Source organism: Mesoplodon mirus (genome assembly GCF_964341445.2).
Source record: "Mesoplodon mirus genome assembly, chromosome: 2".
Taxonomy (NCBI): domain Eukaryota; kingdom Metazoa; phylum Chordata; class Mammalia; order Artiodactyla; family Ziphiidae; genus Mesoplodon; species Mesoplodon mirus.
The window spans coordinates 48,908,672-48,924,174 of record NC_138977.1 but is presented as its reverse complement, the minus strand read 5'-3'; the positions used below and the strand labels follow the sequence as shown (position 1 = coordinate 48,924,174).

The 15,503-nt window shown below is 35.3% G+C and overlaps 1 protein-coding gene across 10 annotated transcripts in view; it reads right to left on the bottom strand.

Annotated features, from left to right (window-relative positions):
- Positions 1-15,503, bottom strand: part of ANKRD17 (ankyrin repeat domain 17) — a 159,145-nt gene that overhangs the window by 65,099 nt on the left and 78,543 nt on the right. For 5 of the 10 annotated variants that reach the window (XM_082639938.1, XM_082639943.1, XM_082639940.1 and 2 more), the window contains exons 3-10: positions 14,810-14,966; positions 11,102-11,249; positions 10,691-10,838; positions 9,293-9,526; positions 6,063-6,157; positions 3,870-4,107; positions 2,332-2,523; positions 1,847-1,980 (exon numbers count right to left, since the gene is read on the bottom strand). In XM_082639938.1, coding sequence (XP_082496064.1) covers positions 1,847-1,980; positions 2,332-2,523; positions 3,870-4,107; positions 6,063-6,157; positions 9,293-9,526; positions 10,691-10,838; positions 11,102-11,249; positions 14,810-14,966 — 1,346 coding nt within the window. The remainder of the gene's footprint in view (positions 1-1,846; positions 1,981-2,331; positions 2,524-3,869; positions 4,108-6,062; positions 6,158-9,292; positions 9,527-10,690; positions 10,839-11,101; positions 11,250-14,809; positions 14,967-15,503) is intronic. The other 5 variants (XM_082639941.1, XM_082639942.1, XM_082639947.1 and 2 more) reach the window with 1 other exon arrangement.

Sequence of the window (15,503 nt, the reverse complement as noted above, 5' to 3'; positions counted from 1 at the left end):
TGAATGGCACTCTAGCACAGCCCTCTCCAAACAATCAACATTATCAACATTATCCTAATCCACTACAAGTGATTTTCTTTTCATAAATTTGTATCCTACGTGTATGAATTTCTCTAAGTATATCACTCTCTGCCTTTACAGGCTTCTCATTATCTCTATTTTACCTTACATAAAAATAACAAGGCTAGTGATATTTAATACCATCAATTATAAGACATTACTAGAGATTTCTGGGTATCAAAAGGATGGAGAACCAGCTGCATTTTTGCAATTCAGAATATCAGCATAGGAAAAATTTTCAGATCTTACAGTATAAAGGTTTGAGAAAAAAACACCCTTTATAAAGCATTTTATATGTCAATATTTTTTACACTTACATCTGATGATTCTTCTCTTAAGTCACACACTAAGTTGTTATAATTGCAATTAACTAAGCAAGATTACATTGCTGTATGTTTCACAGTCACTGTAGTAAACACTGGAAATTTAGTTCCTAAGCTGAAGAAGCTCAAAACCTAATAAGAAGAATATGCACATGACTAGCTAGAATATAATGTTCGTCGTAAGTTCTCCAAGAGTTGTACCAACACAGACAGAGCTGAAGGAGGCCACAATAGTAATCTAATTTAACCCTCTCCTTTCATAAATGAGGAAAGAGAAGTAAAGTTTAAGAAACCAGTTAACTGAGGAACCTGTTTCTGCCTGCATGTGAGTTTCTGTCACAAACTATGAACTTCTACAGGAAAACACATTTGCTTATTAATCTCAGCCCCATGAACACACGGGTGCTCATGTTTTAACTAAAACCTACCTTTCTTACTCCCTCACAGGCTAAACTGGAAGAATGACTATTTTCCCCACACACAACTGCTTTATTCTTCCCTACCTCTCAGGCTGTACTCATACTATTTCTTCCAACTGGAGTATCTCTTTTGTAACAACAGCGCAGTATCTACCTTTCTAAACCTTACCCAGCCCCAAACATAGCATCTCAGATGACGTCTTCATCTCTTCTGAGCTTTTTTACTGTCTGTCCTTTCCCTATGACATCTCTTTGTAATCTACCTTAAAATGACCTCAGTAGGGACTTCCCTGGTGGCACAGTGGTTAAGAATCTGCCTGCCAATGCATGGGTTCGAGCCCTGGTCCGGTAAGACCCAACATGCCGTGGAGCAACTAAGCCCATGTGCCACAACTACTGAGCCTGAGTGCCACAACTACTGAAGCCCACGCACCTAGAGCCTGTGCTCCGCAACAAGAGAAACCTCTGCTCGCCGCAACTAGAGAAAGCCTGTGCGCAGCAACGAAGACCCAACGCGGCCCAAAATAAATAAATAAATAAATAAATATTTTTTAAAAATGACCTTAGTATTTCATCCTTCTCACTAAATAAAAAGTTACTTCAGGGAAAATATTATTTACTGAATACTTATGTTTTTAACTCCTTTATTTAATAATGCTTTGAATGGTATAGGTACAATTTATTTCCTAAACTACAGCGAAATGCCTCTAAGCCATATTTGCTTTTTTATGACAAATCAGAAAAGCTTCTAAAAATAGCTAAGAACTTAAGAGAAAATTTGTATTAATTATTAACATATCAAACACATAATTTTCCCTTTTTTGTAGGGGAAAAGGGGTAGTAGACTGGATAGTCCTGCTAACAAGGAAAATAAGAATGGACACCAAACAGCATAGGAAAAAAATATGACTAAATGAGATAAAGAATGGCAAAAAGTCCAACATAAAATTAGAAGTAAAGAAATACCTTTTGTCTATAATCTCCTTTCAATTAATTTCTTGTCTTAGCTTTAAATATTAAGATTTAGAAAGTGACATAGCTTACCAGATCTGCTCCTGCCTGAAGTAAGACATCTGCTACATCGGTATGACCATTTTCACAGGCGTATGTTAGTGCTGTATCCCCTGTTGCTGTTGTTGCATGAACATTAGCTCCTGCAGTAGTGTTAGATACACAGCCTTAATAAAAGAATCATAAGACACAAATGTGGATACTGAAATTTCTTCTAGATAAGCCATATCTCCTCAAATTAGACAAAACAGCCTTATCCATTTCTAGAAATAGAGAATATTGTCAGCATCTTTAAAAGCAAAAAAGAAAAAAAATTAGAAATAGATTACTGCTTAAAATTAAAACTGCAGATATTTCAAACAGCAATAAGGTAAATTGTTTATTCAGAATACACTAAAAAATTTATCACATTATTTTTCTATACACATTCAGTGCATCATACATCAAAAAAAGCTATTTGCATTGTAATATTTTTACTTAAATCATGTAAAAAAACTCCCAAATGCAAAAATGCCTACCTGCAGCTAATAAGTATTTAACTAACTCCAAATGACCCTCTTGAGCAGCTTCCATTAAAGGGGTAGAACACCCTAGTTCTATATCAGCTCCTGCCTTAATTAGAAAGTCTGCCACTTCCAGAAAGCCTCCACAGCAAGCCAAAGTCAAGGCAGTTTCTTGAGTTTCTTCTGTCTGTGCATTGATATTTGCTCCTAAAATAAAGATTCTAATTATTTAAAGAAAGTCATTAACTTATTCCAGAGATAAGCAAAACATGATTATTTCCTAGTAAACTATACTTCAAAAATGAACATTTATATTAATTTACTAAATGATGAAGTACCTCTCCCCTATTCTAGGAGGCAGTTAAAAATAAAGAAAACTATCAAAACCACATCCACTAGCCCATATTTGATGTACACTGCTGGAATAAGATTTATTCAGCCAGAAGGTACAAGTCATGTGATTTAAGGCCTTAGAAAATAAACCACATTCCCTAGTTATAAAGATTCAAAATAATGATGATAAAGATGTTGATGAAAATAATAATAGGTAATATTTAATATGCTGTTATTTGTCAGGCAATATTTAAAGCATTTTACATATTACTGTTAGCTCCATTTTTACAGCTAAGGAAATTGAGATTAACTAACTTGCCCAAGGTCACAACATTAGCATCATCACTACTACCACAATCACCACATTTAACACTTAACAGGCACTGTATGACAAACAGTGTTCTAAAAGCTTTATACACATCTATAAACTCTCACAACAAACCCCACAGACAACAAAATTGAGGCACAGAAGGTTAGAAACTTGCCTAAAGTTACAAAATCGGCAAGCAGTGGATTTGTGATTCAAACCTAAGAAGCCTGCTCCAAAAATTATGCTTTTAAAATTCTAGTCAATATTACCTCTCAGTAAAAGGTTTTTTAAAAATGTGCCATTCCTCTTAAATTTGTACAGACAAAACCTTTACTATTAAAAGAGATATAAAACCAGGCTACCAATACGGATAGAGATGCGAGATTACTTCTAAAGTTAAGGTATCTTAATACAGTCAAGTAACTGTTTCACTTTCCCCCAAAGAGAAGCCCACTGTGTACTGAGCTCCTTGACAGCTTCTCATACATGCATTCTTGCATTCTCATCAAGTTAGTCCTTATGGCAAGATTTCCCACAGTGAAACACTAGAAACATCAAATATTTATTAATAGGTATTCTGCCCTAAGACGCATTCTCTCAATATATTAGCTGCAGAAATGCTGAATCTCATACATGCCCCTACATAACCTACAACCCTATCCCACCCCCACTTCTATTTTTATTCTCACAGCACAAAATGGCTCTGAAAGCTCTTAAATAGTAAAGAAGTCCATTTGATTTTATTTAGTGCAGTATGAGAGCTGTTTTCAAAGAAAATATTTCATCTTTAGTTTTTGTGATAGCACCTCATTACAAATCTACTAGAAAAATGAAATAAATTCAATTTTATAAAATCATAATCTTACATTTTACACATTTATGCGTTAGTGTCTTGATTGGTATTGGTTACCTTGGCCTAAAAGTAACGCCACCATTTCTTCATGTCCTTCACGAGCAGCTTCCATCAATGGTGTATAACCTTCATCATTGACCTCTTCCAGGCTAGCTCCTCTTTCAATTAGTAAAGCCGCAAGTTCCACGTGCCCACCACATGCAGCCAAAGTCAATGGTGATTCAAATGAATCAGCAGGCATGTTCACTTGGGCACCACTGTCAAGAAGTAGCCTAGCTACTTCAACGTGGCCATCCTGATTACAATGCAATTAAAAAAACTGAATCAGCACCATTAAAAAATCTTTAAAAATACTTCCCAATTGCTATACAACGAAGTTTACTAATCTCAATTCAAATAAGAATAAATCTACATTTAACAGGTGAGTAAGCAAGCATTAATTAAGACATATCTACAGTTTACTCTAGTAGTAAATAGCAATTGAGGATATAAAATATGTAGAAAAATATCTTCAATCAAAAAGCTTATTAACCTCAGGAAAAAAAAAAACAGTAAGCACATAAAATAAGAGATTACTGTGAGATAACATCAACACTGCATAGTATAAGCTTAAATGCTAAAAGCATAAAGTTTAGAAAGGGAAAGTAGGATTTTCATAGAAACTTTAAGGATAAGCAAAGTTTTGGCTAGGTAGAGAAAGAAAAATCCAATACTTTTTAGAGGAGTGGGGGAATTGAGCATGATGTGTTAGGGAAAAGGGAACACAATATGTACATGGTAATTCCTTTGTTGTTCGACAATCAAATGCCAGTGACAATTAAGAAAAAGAAAAAGAAGTTCTCTCTTAATATCTTCTGTCTTCTTTACCAGTCTCCCTTTCTCACAGTTTTCCTAAATATTGGCAACCCCAAGGCTCACTTTTCCATTCTTTCTTCCTTTGATACAATTTTTCCTTCTGTATTACCTCACAGACATTTCATCTTCTTTTGAACATGTCATGCCCATTTTTGCCTTGGTACTTGCCATATTACACAATTTTAATGTCTTATCACTGTGGTTACTTTGCTGTTCCTTTAGCTCAGAATTTTCTCCTTCCATAAGTAGTCAACACCTACATTTCCTTTAAAGTCCAGTTTAAAACCTCAGCCTCTTAGTAAGTCTCCAAAACGTATGGCCCCTACTAGTATCTTTCATCTACTTTTAACACTTACTTACATTGCATGCAGAGTAGGTCTACAGAATATTCCACTTTAATTTTTTAATCTACATATAGTTTGTTTCTCTAATGGGGGTGGCAAGGATGTTTTAAGTTCCTTACACACATTATATCATTTAATCCTCACAACAACCCTAGAGAAGGATATTACTTTAACAGATGGGGAACTCATAACCCTCCCAGAAAGTTTGTTTAATCAAAAGAATAATTTACTGAAGCAAACACTGTATGGCAATAAGAAAAACCAAAAATAACTCGTCTTAAATGGCTACCTAATTTTTTTTGTAATTAGTAATTAAAATTTAACATCATTTCAATAATCATTCTCTGAAGGGAAGTTGAGACAAGAAACTTAAAATTAATTTGGGGTCTGTTTTATCTTTGGTGTGTTTTTCTCATAAATCTGTCTATAATGTTATTCTGATTCATTTCTGTGCCACAAGTCATAGACTGAGATACAGAAGTTTACGAATACTATTATTACGTATTCTCAAGTACAAATTTAAAAAAAAAAGTTCTTAAAAAAAGGAATTCAGGGCTGAGAAAAGACCGTGATAGAGGATCTTTGGGAAGGGAGAATCTTTGGAAAGGGATCTTTGGGAAAGGAGAATGACAGAGGGAGAATTATGTAATGCAAATAATATTCTAATTTCAAATTTTTCATAAACTTTAAATTACAGGTTTGATGAACATGTTTTACTTAGTATTATGTGCATACTCTGTGGATTATGTTCTCATTTTTAATATCATTGATCAATCTTTTAAAAGTCACTTTTTGTGCCAATTACATAAAACCAGTATAACTATGGGAGACTAAGAAAAAATAGGTAGTGCTACAAAGCTTCAGAAAGCACCTCTGATAGAAGTTAATATTATTGCACGACTGGCTCTTATAACTCAGGTAGCTGAGGTTCTGATCCACAAGTCATGATAAACAGAATCTTTGAACCCAAGGAAATGGCACTCACTATACACTGGCTCTGTCTCTACCTAACATATAAATATATTTCATGCATGTATTTCACCAATCTTACCATGCAAGCCTCCATTAAAGCAGTGTGCATTTCATCTGTTTTATGCTCTTGATCTGCGCCTGCTTCCAAAAGAAATCGCACCATCTCTAGATGTCCTAAACCAAAAGTTTATAAGATTACTTAAAAATATTTTATTATTCCCCAAAAATAAAATTACAATATTTTGAAAAGTTATATTTAACTTATAGCAATACATTTATTACCATAATACCAAAGTCAGCTACAAGCCACCCTCAACTGCCCAACACAAATTATACAAGTGATCTGTGCTTTTCTACTCCTTACCCTGTTACCCTAGAAACTGCTATTACTAAAATCCTTGCTGTAGGTGAGCAAAGGTGGCCCTAAAATGCAACACCCAGAATATCCCCTCTGCAACCTTTTTAGGGCCCAGGCATGCCATAGTTATTTTATTTATACTATAGACTAAATTAGCTTTTGTGGACCAGTAGCCTGGGATGATACTCATCATTGAAGTTATTTCTATGGGGATATGAGCTTTAAGTTTCCATAACTAACTCACAGACATTTTAGGAACAACCTGCTTGTAAGTTGGAAACCATATATATAAAAATATTCTTGAAACAACACCATTTATATTTATTCCTTTATTTAGATATAAATATATACATACACATACATATATATACACACACACATATATTTATGTAGTTTCAAATAAACCATATGCTTCAGTTCAGATAAAGATTACCTTGTGAGTAGTTACAATGAACATAAATTATTTTTTAAAAAGGACTTCAGATACTATGTAAGAAACAGTAGAAAAGTGACTAATTTTTTTCCAACTTCATCTGGAAATGAGCTGCAGTCAATTTTCAGTCAACTGGAAATGGAGGAAGGAGTGGATGGTGGAATCATGAACAGTTAAAATTAACTCTGGTGAATAAGTGTAGCACCTGCCATACCTTGTTTTTGCTAACAAGCTATCTCTCCTTCCTCTCTGTCATTCTCCCTTTCCAAAGATCCACATCAATGTTTGGTCTCAGCCTGAATTCTATCCCTTCCCCATCTCCTCCTTGTCAATCTGTATCCTAAGAGACCTCACCAGAAATAGGGGAAAGTAAGAGTGTCCATGGATCCTTGGAAGTAGTAGAGATGTTCTCCACCAGCTCAGTTCTATATCCAGTTTCTCTAACGAAAGCCTGCAAGCCCCAACCTCAGCAGGGTGAGGCTACAAGCATAGGAGAGAGGGAAGAGTAGTTATATATAGCCCCATTTCAAAGCTCATTGGCCAGCTGGGTCTCAGTAGTAAAATGGAGCTAGTTCCACTTTCAAAAGTATTTGATGGAAAGATAAGACAGAGCCACCCAATCAGCCTGCCCTGGAGAGGCTGCCCCAAGGCTTAATTCCTCCCCTCCCAATGAAGATCAACCTCTGCGAAAACCACTAAAGAGAACTGGAGAAGTAAGAGACCTCAGCTGTGCTTCCTAAGTACCCTTAATCTGAATTATCTGTAACATGAGATAATCAAAAGTCCTTTAGAGCACATTTTTACATTTAACTTAAATTTTAGTCACTTATGTGTCTAAGGAGTATTTTAGCCATGTTTTTTAAGTGAAGTTATTCCAAAAGACCTAACAAAACCCTGGCCACTCTGAAGTACTGATAGAATGAAACAAAACAACAGGAGGGCCAACACAAGGGTGAAGGAATCAAAGCCCTGGGTGCAAAATTTAAGGAGACATTCACTCACAAGCTAGTGTACGTGAAGATTCAGCCATCGAGAGTGAATGCCTCCTCAACTTTTGTACCTTGCCTTGCAAGAGCTTTTTCTTGATGCCTCTGGGTCAAAAATGTATCACTTATTTTATGATACAATCATGACACAGCTGCAGATGGTAGAAAACATTGAAGTGAATGGCTATGCAGGTATAAAATTTCATGAAATTTTCTTTTTAAAAAGTTTCTTAGTTTAGGGCTTCCCTGGTGGCGCAGTGGTTGAGAATCTACCTGCTAATGCAGGGGACACAGGTTAGAGCCGTGGTCTGGGAGGATCCCATGTGCCGCGGAGCAACTGGGCCCAAGAGCCACAACTACCGAGCCTGCGCGTCTGGAGCCTGTGCTCCGCAACAACAGAGGCCGCGATAGTGAGAGGCCCGCGCACCATGATGAAGAGTGGCCCCCGCTTGCCACAACTAGAGAAAGCCCTGGCACAGAAACAAAGACCCAACACAGCAAAAATAAATAAAATAAATTAATAAACTCCAACCCCCAACATCTTCTTTAAAAAAAAAAAAAGTTTCTTAGTTTATAGCAATTTACCTGTCAAAAAGGTTGATTCTGAAAAATGTCTGGCTCTGTGGCTGTCTTTTTAGAATCTAGAATCTAGATTAACTAGCTGAAGACCAAGCATCTTTCCAGACAATTATCTTGCCCCCCCCAAGAAGATATTTTACTCTATTATCAATATTTTCAGGTTGATCGACATCATTTAGAACACTATGTACCCCCTCTGTACAGATATATATTGGTAGGTATTCTCAATTTCAACCAGCTCTTCCTTCTAACTTTATTAAATGTGTTGATGATACTCTAAAATTGTTCTTTTGAATACAAACTCCCTCCACACCACTTTTTATTTTCCTTTTCATATATCCTCCTTTCTCTTCAATTTTTTTCCTTTCTTCTTGGTATCATGAGAAATAGCTTAAGCACCTTCTTGTTAATAAATCATTCTAGCTTCTATTTATTTATTTCTTTACTGGCCGTATTGCATGGCACGTGGGATCTTAGTTCTCCTACCAGGGATCTAACCCACGCCCCCTGCAGTGGAAGCGTGGAGTCTTAACCACTGGACCGCCAGGGAAGCCCCTCATTCTAGCTTTTATTGCATTTACTTTAAATTTACAGGCTAAACGCTTCCGGATTCAATAGGATTCTTTTGTGTAAACCAGGCAAAATACTCTGACAAGCAAAATCATTAAAAAGTACAGTGTATATTAAAATTAAATAACTGTTTCTAATAAAACAACTGGATCAACAGTCATTTTTTATTGACAATATTTATAATATTGAGTGTATAGTTTAAAAGTTTAATACATAAACTTTATATATTAAACTTTTAAAATCTAAAACACTTTAAACACTTATTTATAATGTACTATTACAATATTTTATTTTTTATTTTAAGTGACTAACCATTCTATAAGAAGTAACTGTCATTTCATGAGTTTAAAAACTTTGTTTAAAAAAAAAGTTCTTTACTGTACCTTTGTAACAAGCTAACGTAAGGGCACTCTCTTTAAATTCATTGGAATGCGTATTAATGCCAGCCCCATTTTCTAGCAGCAATCTGGCTACTTCCACATGTCCAGCACTTCCAGCTTCCATAAGAGGAGTATGACCATTTTCATTATGGTCCTCAATACTAGCACCGGATTCCAAGAGCACCTTTACAACATCTACATAACCTCCAGCACAAGCATATGTAAGTGCTGTATTGCCTATTTGAATGAAGAAAAACAAAGACATTAACATAAAATACCAAAATAAAACAGAGGTTTATTTAGTATCAAAGACAAAACTGAAATGAGAGACTATAATCTTAATAAATTTAGCTATTACACTTATATATATAATTCTTTTCTTCATTACATTTTATCTTACTGAAATCAACTCTCTATTCTTTCCATTTAAAACTCAGGGTCAAACACATGTGGAAAATCAGATACACTTATCACAATTGTAGAGTTATGAAAGAACTGAGCAATTCTGAAACTAACTTCCCACATGAGGAAAAAGTTACATTGATTCTACCTTTAATCAGAGAAATGTTTCCCAAGCTTTATTTTTTCTTTGGATTATAATTATTCATCATATATAGATATACCTCATACTGTTCCTTTTAATCACGTACTGTTTTCACCACAACTTTACACGTCAGTTAACTGGTGGCCGAAGTTAAAATAATTTCAAAAACATTCCCTCTTAATGATAAAAATCTCCCATGTTACAGGGGAAAAAAAGTTAACTTCTGGGTAAAATAAGAATTCCTAAAACCCCCTCAAACCAGAACATGCAGACCTTTAAAATTATTTAAAATATTTAATGAATTAAAAAATCTTGCATGAAGGAAATGCACAAAATATATTTTCATATATTTTAGAGCTTTTACACAAATCCATCTATGCCCAAATTTGAAAGAAATAAAAAACTGATTTAGATTAACATTGTCTCTTGTGTAACATAATGTTTTCATAATACTTTCTTTTTCTATTGGCTGCAATTTATTAACACTAGGCAATGACAGACCTGCCTTCTGTTGCATATCCTTCTTATTCTCCCTATCTTCCCTCCCATTTTCCCCTGATAAATAGGAAACTTGGGTTTGAGAGGTGGAGACCATCCTCTCCACTTCCAAGAGGATGGTCCTTTTAACTGGGCCAATGTTTAATATAAAAGAACCAAGGCCAGTTAATAGCACTCATACACAAAACAGGAGAAATTTCATTCAAAATACATTCTATGTACTTTAAGCCTAATGCACAGATACATACAAATGTGCAGCATGGATAATTGCAAAAGCATCACTAATGATCACTTTCATGTGAATTAATTACTATCAGAGGGTGTTAATATTTAAAAACTGAAAAAGAAGGATGCATAACCTGTTGAAGACTGTGCATTGACATCAGCTTTATGAGCTAGCAGCAACTTCACAATTTTGACATGTCCTCCATTAGCAGCAGCCATTAAAGGTGTAATGTCACCTTTGATCCCCCTATCTTCCACATTGGCATGCATTGCCAACAAAACCTTATGAAAGAAAAAGTTTAAAGGATATTAGAAAATGATATTTTCATCAAAAGTTTTTGAACATATATTTATGTTAACACCTACCTAGTCATATTACAGAGCCAATAAACAAAAGAGCCAATAAACAAAAAAAAATATATCTAACAAAACTATTTCTTGAAATGAGCCTGATGGTTGATTTTATTTTATTATTTCCTTAATACACAGGCCAAATTAAGACAAAACAATCAAAAAACTGTGAGCATTATTTTGATAATACAAACCTGTGCAAGCTCATAATATCCAGCAGAACAAGCTAAACAAAGGAGGCTCTCCCCTTCCTCAGTGTGTTCATTTACACTTCGCCCTTCAATGAGTAACTTTCGCACAGCATTTACATCTCCTTCTGAACAGGCTTCTGCCAAACTGCGGCTATTGGGGGAAGAATATTGTAATATCAGGATATAAGAATATAAAAAATTGCCCAGCATAAGTGTTGATTTTTTGAAATTAATCTGGACAGTAGTGCTAAAAAGAACGATTATTTCAATATGACTCATAACAAAAAGAAAATAAAATGATTCAGTTCACTGAGTTTTTAAAATCTACATATAAACGTCACTGAATTAAAATTATCCACATTACAAAATGTTTTCAGTCATGTAACTGAAAGATAAAGTCTAATTTACTATAAGTAGGGAAAAAATCCAAAATTTTTAAACATAAAATTGTATAGAAAAATCACATGAAGGAAATACAAGTTATAATTACACTTCTGTTTGTTTAGTCACTAGAAAAATTTTATAAGATTTAATGAAATGGGTAAAACTTTTACTAATTATAAACGCTTGAGTTCTTCGATCAAGTAAAGAGAACTCAGATAGGAAAGTTGTGAGCATGTAATTTTGACTAATCTATGAATAACTGAGAAGGAGATTCTTTTTTTGAAGTATTTATCTATGCCATCACGTTTTGGGGAAGTATGAAAAATATCCAGGTAAGGCAAAGGCTTAATTCAAGCAAAAGGAGAGTGGAAAAAGTGGTGGAACAACAGAAAATTATACTTAGAGTAAAGCATTTGCCCTGTAAATCTTCCAAAAGAATTTCAACTATGGACATTTCTAAAGATTCCTTCACTTGCGGCTAAAATTCATTCTTAGAAAAACACTAAATCCAAGTCTCTTCATTAATATTCTCTTTATTTCAAATATACCTCAATTCTTACAACCTCCTTTTAAAACATGGCCCTGTCACTTCAGGTACTAAAGCCATCATCCATGGATAACCTGTTTTCTACACCCATATTATCACTACCACCCAGTTTTAAGAACATCATCCTTAGCCAAGATTATGGTGAAGTCTCCTAAGCAGTCTCCCTGCTTTTACCCTTGCTCTCCTTCAGGCTCTTTTCAGTGAAGGAGCCGGAGAGATCTTGCTTAAAAGGAAGTAGACCTGTCACTCCTCTGCTCAGAATCCTCCATTGGCCTTTAATCTTACCCACAGTAAAAGTCAGAATCCTTATAAGACCTGTCCAGTGGTAGGATCTCAAACTCCTTCTTTTACTTCTCTGGTTTCATCACCTACTATTCTCACTTACTCTTTCCGATTTAGCCAAATTGGCTTTCCTGTTTTTCATCAAAAATGCTAATTAAGCTGTAACTCCAAGATTTATGTATCTTCTATCCCTCTGACAAAAAAGCTTCTCCCAGGAGCAGCTCACTGCCTCATCTATTTCAGGTCTTTGCTAAAAAGCCACCTTTTAAATGAGGGTTTCCCTGACTACCTTATTAAAAATGCAACATGATCCCTAACCCCAAACACTGCCTTAGCACTTCCCCATTCAATTTCTTCTGCCCATAATCGTATCATTGTATGCCATACTACATATTTTGTCTACTTGTTAACTGTACTGTCCCCTGCCAAAGTCAAAGTCTCAAATAGCACTTAATAAGTTTGTCTCTTAATTTCCCATTTTATAGGCACTGACAGTCTCTAGACTCAATGTTCTCTATCACCTTTAAGTAAGTTCAGGACAAATCCCTCCCACAAGACATATGATATATAAGAACATACTTTTTCTCCCTTTCAGGTGGTCTCTCATTCTCTCTCACCCCCTCAGGCACGCATCCTCCTTTATTTTCCCATTTGAACTTTCATTCAATTTCCTTAGGTGTGTTAGCTTTAAAAGAGCCTTTCTGGAACTACTCTAGCAACAATTGAACTTCACAACTTCTGAGCAAAGGGTATGTTAAATCTGGCACATGGCACCACATTTAACTAATGTAAAATCTGGCACATAACACCCACCGCGCTCCACTGTTTCTCAAGCTTTGCTGAACAAATATGACTGTCACAAACATGGTCTGGTGTTTTGCTGATCACTTTTAGTAGTGTCAGTGCCAAAGAATCTATGACTTTTTACTTTTCTATTCTATTTCCTGCTGAACTAGCTTTAATATACTCTTCAAGGTGTCTTGCCAGTCCCAGAAGGCACATTAAAAAATATCTGGAGAATATCAATAATATTGTAGGCTAGTAAAACTGAACGTTAACTAAGGAACAGAACTGGAAGATAACTAAAGAAGGAGGGACAATCTATGAGAAGGATGGTAAAATAAATTAATAAAAACAGAAAACTTAGATGAATGAAGACAAACACAGAGTTAAGAGAAACAGCAAATTCACACTTGTTAATACTAAAAGATGTTGCATAAAAACACTATTATATAAAAGACAATTCTTGAATGCTATTTTTTATTCTCTAAACTCACATATAAAAGAGTGTTCTCATTTTTTCAACTATTTAAAGGTAACTGCTAAAATACAGTTGACCCTTGAACAACACGGGGGTTGGGGTAACCACACTCCACTCAGCTGAAAAAATCTGCAAATAACTTAATCAGTCTGCCCTCCATATCTCTATATCCACGTTTCTGCATCCATGGATTCAACCAACCACAGACTGTGCAGCAATGTAGTATTCACTACTGAAAAAAACCTGTGCTGGGAGCTCCTTGGTAGTCTAGTGGTTAGGATTCGGCTTTCACTGCCGTGGCCTGGGTTTAATCCCTGGTCGGGAAACTGAGATCCACAAGCCACGTGGTGTGGCCAAAAGAAAAAAAAAAAAAGAAAGAAGAGAAAGAAAAAAACCCTGTGTATAAGTGGACCTGTGCAGTTCAGACCTGTGTTGTTCAAGAGTCAACTGTAAATAAAATGGCTTAATGGCTTCTTTTCAGTTAAAGGAAAAAAAAGAAGCCTCTGAAGGGTGAAGACAGTAACATGTATTAATGGTTCTTTTCCAGCTGCTTCCTTGGCATTGTATTTTTCATTATACTACCCATAACTGTCTTATATACAAGATGGTGTGATTATTTTTTATTGTATAACATCATCAGAAAAACTTTAAAGGCCAAGTCAGAAAATATTTACTGAGTTCTTACTAAATGTGAAATATTATATAAAAGGAATTACAGGACAAATAAAAATAACATCCCTGGAACTCACTTACATTCAAGTTATGGAAACTAGATCTCTGACATTTTTGAACATTCATAAAACAAATAAACAAATAAAAACCCTGCCCTTCAAAATGGTCAGAACTATGCACATGAAGTAGAAAATGGCATGACTAATTAGAAATCATTTACTTCTTTGTCACCAAAACATTAAAAGAAAACAAAATCTAAATAATCAAAAGGTCTTTTATAACATATTGGCTAAGAAGTCAGCCTTGTAGTCAGACAGACACTGGTGTCCTACCTCTGCTACTTGTTACCTATTCAATCTTAAGTTACTTCTTTTCAGCTTTTCATGAGTAAAAGGGGAATAAAAACAAAATCCATGCCTAAGGTTTTTTGTGAGTATAAATAAGATATCACAGGTAAAGTGGTTAGCATAGTGCCAGGCAGAAAATACATGCTCAGTAAATGTTAGCTATTTTAATTATTTTTAAGAAAATGTTTTTATACTGATCACAGTGGAAATACACTTACTTGTCCGACTGCCCTGCATTTGCTGTGCTTTCAGCTCTCATACGGGTAAGTGCAGCAGCAGCTTCATCCAACGCACAACTAACAGATGATGTCAACCTCCGAAGCACTTCAGGATCTGCAAAGGCTTTACCATCAGCCGTAGATAATTTGCCTATTCCTATTATATTATTTTCACACCAATTCGGATATACCCAAAAGGAGAAACAAAGCAAAATTCAAGTTACTTAACTCTATTTATGTTAAACTCCAAATGATACACTGGACATATATATTGTCTGGCCAGAATCTTCTGGGAAATCACTGTTCTCCAATTTTCTTTTAGTCTTATTCCTTTCATGTGGTCCATAAGTGCTCAACTCTCTGACTCTCTGGTTCTAGAAATGGGTCGTTGGTCTACGCTGGGACAATCGGGTGTCCTCACTCAGACTTCTGCCATACGTTTGCAAGAAGAACCTATGCTCAAAGGTTGCTAAATTGTGAGTCATGAGGTATTTGGTCACTTTTATCACCACAAAGAGAAAAAGACTGCCCAAAATAAGTCAACATAGAGGAGAGGAGAGGAGAGCAGAGAAATAGGAAGGAGACAGTTCTGATAAAGTTATATTTGACTCATTGACACTAGTAGTGCCAGGAGCCAGCACCATCCCTATACCTTTGGCAAATGCCCATTTTCGTTTAAGAATGTTTAGTTGGG